This window comes from Cottoperca gobio, chromosome 12 (genome assembly GCF_900634415.1).
Source record: "Cottoperca gobio chromosome 12, fCotGob3.1, whole genome shotgun sequence".
Taxonomy (NCBI): Eukaryota; Metazoa; Chordata; class Actinopteri; order Perciformes; family Bovichtidae; genus Cottoperca; species Cottoperca gobio.
The window spans coordinates 5071116-5078747 of NC_041366.1; the positions used below are offsets into that span (position 1 = coordinate 5071116).

The 7632-nt window shown below is 39.5% G+C and overlaps 1 protein-coding gene and 1 long non-coding RNA gene across 2 annotated transcripts in view; both read left to right on the forward strand.

Moving 5' to 3' along the window:
• The window catches only part of LOC115016986 (collagen alpha-1(XI) chain-like), a 103140-nt gene extending 98509 nt beyond the window's left edge, over positions 1-4631 (forward strand). Inside the window, exons 17-26 of the mRNA XM_029445144.1 lie at positions 897-941; positions 1538-1591; positions 2183-2210; positions 2322-2375; positions 2819-2863; positions 2960-3013; positions 3132-3176; positions 3746-3799; positions 4413-4457; positions 4533-4631. Coding sequence (XP_029301004.1) covers positions 897-941; positions 1538-1591; positions 2183-2210; positions 2322-2375; positions 2819-2863; positions 2960-3013; positions 3132-3176; positions 3746-3799; positions 4413-4457; positions 4533-4631 — 523 coding nt within the window. The remainder of the gene's footprint in view (positions 1-896; positions 942-1537; positions 1592-2182; positions 2211-2321; positions 2376-2818; positions 2864-2959; positions 3014-3131; positions 3177-3745; positions 3800-4412; positions 4458-4532) is intronic.
• Positions 4632-6432: 1801 nt separating this feature from the next.
• On the forward strand, positions 6433-7173 carry LOC115017105 (uncharacterized). Its single transcript, XR_003833221.1, has 3 exons — positions 6433-6492; positions 6692-6736; positions 7130-7173. It is a non-coding gene; the product is annotated as an uncharacterized LOC115017105 (long non-coding RNA).
• Positions 7174-7632: the final 459 nt, after the last annotated feature.

Sequence of the window (7632 nt, forward strand, 5' to 3'; positions counted from 1 at the left end):
ATTAACTTTTCTACAAAACCCTTTTTTCATCCAACAAAAGAAGCATCATTTCACAAAAATGATTTGATCTGACTAAAAAATAAGAGATAAAGATTCCGACCAGAGGTTCAGTGCAAGGCTTCAGTTTTCTTGATAGCTTTCCATACTCAGTACTACGGATCTATTTTAGTATCCAGCCCATAAAGGTCTCATCTGAGCTAGTTAGCCCACCATTTCTACACCACACACGCTAACCACTTAGCTTCTTTCCAAATGGCCATGTGTTAATATCCTTGTATTGTAATGATCAGATGAGATGAAGATGAAAAATGAAAAGAGCCTCTGTGTGTGCCCTCTTGACTTTTGTAGTTTGTTTTCCTCTCGTGCACTGATTCACTTAAGAACAGCCAATCAGAGTGATTTATTTTGCTCACAGACAGCCGATAATCAGCTTGGTGGGTCTTTAACTACAAGGTTAGCAAGCTAAAAAGTGTAACGCTGCAGGATGCAATAACTCTATAGAGGTGAGGGGAACTGCAGTCATGTGACAACAATAATTCTCTGTGAGTTCGTCACTACAAGCTGCTTTGATAAGTTGTCATGGGATACATTGTAGCATAAGAACTTTTCTCAAGATTTTAAACCTTTTAGTTTATGTAAAATTGATTTATGTTTTGGTTTTTTTACCTCTCCAGGGTCTCATTGGCCTCAAGGGTCTAAGAGGAGAAATTGGAGAACCTGGTGAGAAGGTACTCATTGGTGTAATTTAATTATCATCCATCCTGAATATATAAAATATAAATTGAATATATTGCTTTAAAGCAGACAGAGCATACTGCCTGGAGTGCGTATGACTTCTCTTTTTGAACAACACAGTACAGTGTAATGATCTTGGACTGTTTTTCTTCTTTGTTTAGGGATCAGAAGGTTTACCGGGCCCACATGGTCCTGTCGGACCACCAGTGAGTGTCTTTACCCTCCCGTTTTACTTCCTTTGCTACTAACCAGAAGTTTCTGCAGGGATTTTTACATTACGCTGTATAACCCTGGGAAAGAAAGCAGCAGAAAGCATTTCTCCTTTATCTGTGACATTATGCTGCTTGTACATTAGCAACATTTCATCAACACATCGCTGGACAAGATGCCAGCTCATTACAGGATCAATTCAAAACATGATAATGACATAACATCTGTACTTGTGTCATACATTTCTTACACATCCAACTGGTGTAAAATAAGAGGAACAAAACAAACAATTAGCTTTTGTGAAAGAAAGACATGCGCTTCTGAATCCTTTTTAATCCCTAATCCAGTCCCTCTTTGAACTTGGATTTCCAGGCAGTGAGGCGCTGCCTGACATTTTCTCTTCGGTCTATTCTTGAGTTGACTTTGATTCTATTTGACATGAAATCAGAAACTGCCTCACAGTAATATCACAGGTCTCTGACCAGTAGGCAGTAATCTCTTTGATTAATCCTAACTTGAATACAGCGTTTCCATGTATATTAATGATATACTGTTGTTAAGTTGACATTGAATACTTGAATCTTTTCTGCAGGGGCCTCAGGGGAGCCGAGGTGGCTACGGGCCAGAGGGGCCCCATGGGCCTGATGTGAGTGATGTGCCGTCTGACTATAGCTGCTCGACAAGTTGTTCTTAAGCCTTTAGGGGGAAAAGTGTCTTCTATAAGTAAATGTTATCATGCCTTTCACACAGGTACCACTGCTTCACTATATTGTCATGTGGTGGTCTTGACATAAATGTAAATTCAGTCATGAAATGATCCTCCCCCATTCAAAAGTATTGAGCTTGGCTTCTTTTTGTGGTTTAAAAAGACCCATGTTAATAAAAATATGGAAGAAAATAAAGGTAATATTAGACTTTCGAAACCACAATTGGCCTTGAACAGTCTGGATTTTGCAGCATGAGCAATTTTGTTAAATGTGTTAAACATCTATTCTTACATTTTCTAAACCGTTTCTCAGCATGCTTTATAACAGAGGAAGCATCTTATGCATTTTTGCAGCTGAACCAATTGTCTCAATGATGAGATTGAGTGATTAATGCCTGATTACTATTATTATATTGGGTTCATCCCTTTATATAGTTGTATTCATTGTGAGAGATTGTGAACTGATGGACAATGTGTAGGACAAGATCTCTCTCTGTATCACTCCTGCTCATACGAACCTGTTGTCACCAGGGCGAGAGGGGACTGGATGGTCCTCCAGGTCTGCCAGGGCTAACGGTGAGCAAATAAACTGATTATGTGACACAATATTTGTCTGTTAGTGCCAATTATGAATATATATGTATGATACTTGTTTGTGTGTTTGTCACAGGGAGCAGCAGGTATTACAGGACGAGTTGGCGCTCAAGGAGTTAATGGCTCAAGGGTAAGATTCCACCATAACCACTTACTAATAGTTAAAGGTGGTTTCACCTAATGCATGCAACTAATAATAACTTTTTTTTTCAGTTAATCGATTATTAGTTATACTGTTAAATGTTCAAATTAGTGAAAATTGTCCACCTCCAAATTTCGAGAACAGAAGGCCATCCTCAAATTGCTGGTTTTGTCCAACCAACGCTCCAAAATGCCCAAAATATTCCGTTTACAGTGAAGTGATATAAAACAGAAAATTCTCACATTTCCAAAGCTGGAACTAATCATAATGGATTATCAAAACTGTTGACAATACAGTAAAGAAATATGATGTGTAAAATGAAAAACAAAGCAAATTTTATTTATTTGTACTTCATATCTGGAAAGTTTCACACACATCAAACTTAGTGCAGGTTACTTCCTTGTATATAAATTGTTTATTGTTTCTTTCAGGGGGACATGGGACCTGCTGGCAGTGTTGGTCCCAAAGGCCCACAGGTATACATGTTGTTTGGTGATATATATGCTGCAGTTATTCAACTGGCTGGACATGTTTAGAGACTGTGTTTGGCAACTTCCTTTTCTTTTCACCAGGGGCCTCTGGGTTTAGAGGGACACACTGGACCTCCAGGACTCAGAGGACTCCAAGTGAGTATAGTTCAAGGCAAGACTGTTATTGGGGACTTTTGAGCATGGGGTGCTGTTTCCTTCACTTTGCAGCCAGTAAAGTGCAGGAGGTTCAAGTCAAATGTGTTCATCTTAACAGGGAAACCCAGGACTGATTGGGGCTGCTGGACCTAAAGGAGATTCTGTAAGTTTGTTTTCATTAAGTTGATTTTGTTCGAAGAGAGCTGCACACAGAATAAGTCACATCTCTAGTGTGAGGGGTCCTGCTTAACAATTTGAATTTGTTTACATGTGTGGACAATAATAGTACAGGATTGCATTTGTTGCTCGCAGCTGGTTAGTAAAGATTTATTCAGACAGCAAAAAATGAAATGTTAAGAACATGGGAGGAAATGAAGAAAACATGAAGTTTATCTTTAGTTCAGTGAGAGGACCTTTCTCGTTAATGCTGCTCAAGTGAAGTTTACCTTCCATCATGAGCATGTTAGTTCACTTTTATTATATTGGCTGTGGCTCTACTGTTTGTGGTTGATGACATTTAGGAATAGGGAGAGGTGGCTTGAGATGTCATTCTGTTTTGGAAACACCGGCATGACAAAAGGTTTGAGATCCGCTGGTTTAGGCCGTGTTGTATCAGATGAGGTTAATGTGCACGTCCAAAGTAACGTATCAATATGTAAAGGCAGCTGATAGTGTAAGTTACCATCTAAGGAAAGAAAATACAGTATCTTATTGCTCCTTTGTTCATAACAGGGGCCTGTGGGGCCCATGGGTGCCCGGGGGGATCCCAGCTTTGAAGGGCCAATGGTGAGTTGCACTTGAACATATTCTCCAGGGTATTATATCATTACATTACAGTACACGCACTGTAGATACATACACACACTGCAGCCTCACAGTGCCATCTACTGGCTGTAATGTCTCAGTGGATCCCGACATGGTGCTGTGCGTCACTGAAGACACTGTGTTTATGTGTCAGAGAAATTTGACAACAAAGTGAAATAAATTCAAATTCTCTCCTGGGCTCCAGTGTAGTGTAATATTCTGTATTCCCTTAGAAGTCCATTTCATCTTCTATATATCTTCATCATTAGAATAAATGTTTGTGATCATTTTCACTCGTCTGTGTGAGGGATAATGAACAGCGAGCGAGCCATTGTTGCAAAATTAATCATTTGCAAAAATGACCTGCTACATTCTGAAGAAATCAATCATCTTTCTAAAACATTATTTTATTGATTTAATAACAATTGTATTGCTTCCACTAAAGAACTGCGTCCATATCAACGGTCTCCCATTCAAAAACAATTTAGATTATTCAACAAAGCTGTGTAATAAACTTTGGATAATTTGCTTCTAAATTTGCTTTTTGGTATTTAAGTACTTAATCGATCATCGTGGTTTTTGGGATTATTTACAGGGTGCTGCTGGGACTCAGGGTCCTATGGGTTTTCCCGGGGGAACGGTAGGTGCTCATTACAGATTTACAAACATATTTTCTGCAAAACATTATTGGTTTTGACCATGTTCTTCTTCACAGGGTAACAGGGGGCCAGATGGGGACAAGGGGGATCCAGGACCTAAAGGCGACAAAGTAGGAGCCAGCTGTTTACTCAATAACACTCAAAGAAGAGAATAATACAATGTCATAGAGCGACTGTCTTTTAGATGAGAAGATCGCCACCTCTCACAGGAAACACTGTATGACTTAGTTAAGCACAGAGACTGGAAACAGTGGGAAACAACTAGACTGTCCAAAGCTAACAAAGTCTTCCCACCAGCATCTCTAAAGCTCACTGGGCAACATGTTTCTTGTGTAACCGACACGGTGGGCCTCGTGCCAGGTTGTTACTTTTTTTGGTGAGGTTTGCTCGTACGAGTTTTCCAAGTTGATTTCACCAAACACTCTTAGCTGGACAATCTTCAACGCCCAGGAAAGCTACCATGTCATGTCACCTGTTTTGTCCGTTTGTGGCAAAGTTTATTTCATTAAAATGTTACCAAGGATTCAAAAGAATAAAATCTCACAGCAGAGCTCGAAGTCCTGTTTCAATCAAGACTCAAAGAAAACAAATAAGCATATTTCCCATCTATTCACTTAACTGCTCATGTACTTTTGAATGATGTGTCTGCCTTTCCATAGTGAGAAAATGTTCCTTTATGTTTTTATCTCAGGGTATTCAGGGGGCAGCAGGTATTAGGGGTCCTCAGGGAGAGAGGGGCCCCACCGGCTTCCCAGGTTTCGCAGGCACCAAGGGCCAGCCTGGGCCCAAAGGCACTGAGGTACAGTGAGAGCACTGCCAACTGCCATCTTTTATTGTAACACTGATCTACAGTAGGAGCTGTGTACATGATGTCTTCTGACAAAGAGAAATACTGTTTCTAATGTTGAGAATCGACTTCACGCTCAGTGGATATTCTTATTAACAGGAAATGTAATATTTAAATATGATTTGTCCCGAAATAAGTCACAATATTTGTTTAAGTGTACGTATATAAACTAATATATGTTGGTGGAGCTCGAAGTTTTTACATAACATGCTACGTTGAGTTTTATAACAAGTTGATTTACGCAGGCAACGCGCAAAATAAACATCATGGTCTGATTCTTAACCCACAATGCAGCAGAGTATCTTCAGCAGAATATTGTATTACATGCTCTTTTAGCCACGTGAAAGAAGCTGCCTGGTGAAGGTGAACGAGGCGATAAGCTTGACTGATTTTTATATTTCTTCATCCAGGGCACAAATGGAGAAACTGGTCCTCAGGGGAAACAGGGCAGCCGTGGGTTAAAGGTCAGTGAAGAGTTGTGCGTCTGAACACCAAGAAATGTCAGATGACTTCATATGTTGTTCCAAAAGTCACATTTAACTGTGAAACATTAGAGCCTCCAGTGGCCTCCTGCATGTTCATTTAACAATCCAATATTGTGAGTGAATTATCAACATTTAACTGCAATATCATGAAATGAACACGCTCCTGATTCTGCACTTGGGCAGGAATATTTAGTGATGTGTCATCAGTTTTGAGTGAATCTAGTTAATTTTAGTTCAAAATGAAGTAAAACAAAAAGTAATTCCTTATAAAACATCGTGTGTGATTATTCACCTTTTCTGGCTTCTGCTCTACGTTCAGCACTTTGTATTATATACAGTCTTACAGGGACGCCTACTGGTGAGGGAGTGTAGCGCCAGAAACCTGCCATATCAAGTGCATGTTTATTAGTAAACATAACACGTGTGTTTATTTCAAATATCTCTACTCTAAGTAAGTTGAAGTAATTAGCATTTTGTGACTCTATGACAAAGGGAGAACTCAAAATAACAATGATGTGAATTATGTAACATAACTTAATCACATACAAAGTAACACAAACACAAATGAAGGCAGTTTTTTATGGATATTGATGTTTAGCCACAGTCACTAATATCTGAACTTCCTTGAAGGGAAACAGAGGACCAGATGGACATAACGGCAAAGCAGGACCCAGAGGGAACAAGGTAATGTAATGAATTTTAAATTATAGATGAATAGAAACACAATAGAAACTTCTCAAATGTGAGAAAATTTGAGCTAGCATTCAAATTCTTCTATCCATTTTCTTTATCCTGACAAACTTGGCTTTAGTGACCTGTTGTGCAAGCTACTTTGTTTTCCACTAAATTGATTTGGTATTTCCTTCTCTTTGCTTTTCTGCAGGGCCGGACTGGGCAGAGGGGCCACGCTGGCCAACCGGGTCCATCGGTAAACTTAGAGCCCGTCACAAATGATCTGAAATGTATTTGAACCTGAATTCCATATAAATCTGGACATATGTTCAAAATGCAACTTGAACAATTCCAAGTGTTAAATTGTTTATTTAAAGGTGAAATCCAAATATGGTATTGCGAAATACAAGGCCACTAACAGTAGTGAGATCTCTAATACCTATGGAAGCCCTGAGGGACAAGTGAAAAATAATCTGGCGATCCATTTTCTGTCTGATCTAAATAGTTTTCTCTCTTGGGTTTGGTTTTGCCACGAAACTATTTCTAAGTTCTTTAACCTTAATTAATATTCTAAGTAATTGTTTAGATTTTGTACACTGCAGAAAGAGCACTACAGAGTGTGTGTGTGTGTGTGTGTGTGCCCTCACAGGGTTTGCCGGGGCCACCTGGACCAGAGGGAGCTGAAGGAAAGCCTGGTACACAGGTTCCCATTCTCTATCATATTACAATTCCATCCCGTGTAAATGTTGTCTGTGTGTCCTCTACTTCCTTCCACATACTGTACAAGCATTTCATATTCAGTGAATTATTATTATTTTTGACTTATTTCACACACATCTCATTAACTGTCTCAGTTTCAGTTCCAGGTTTGTGTATTTTGGAGGCTAAGACTGGTGATAAGTATAGAGGGAAGAGACACCACACTGCACATCATCACACACTTCACTTCTTTAAAGACAAAGGCTCCTCTGAATACAAGATATCCTGGTTGCTGCATGCCAGCACAAAAGAGACGTACTGAAGGACTGATGAGATTGAAATGCCCTCAAACTGTCAAAACTGTCAAGTTGATTGGAGGTTACGCTGATGTAGTAACTGTTGGTGTAGCCAGCAGGAGGCAGTCTCAGTACAGTACAGCAGTCCTGTGGTGAG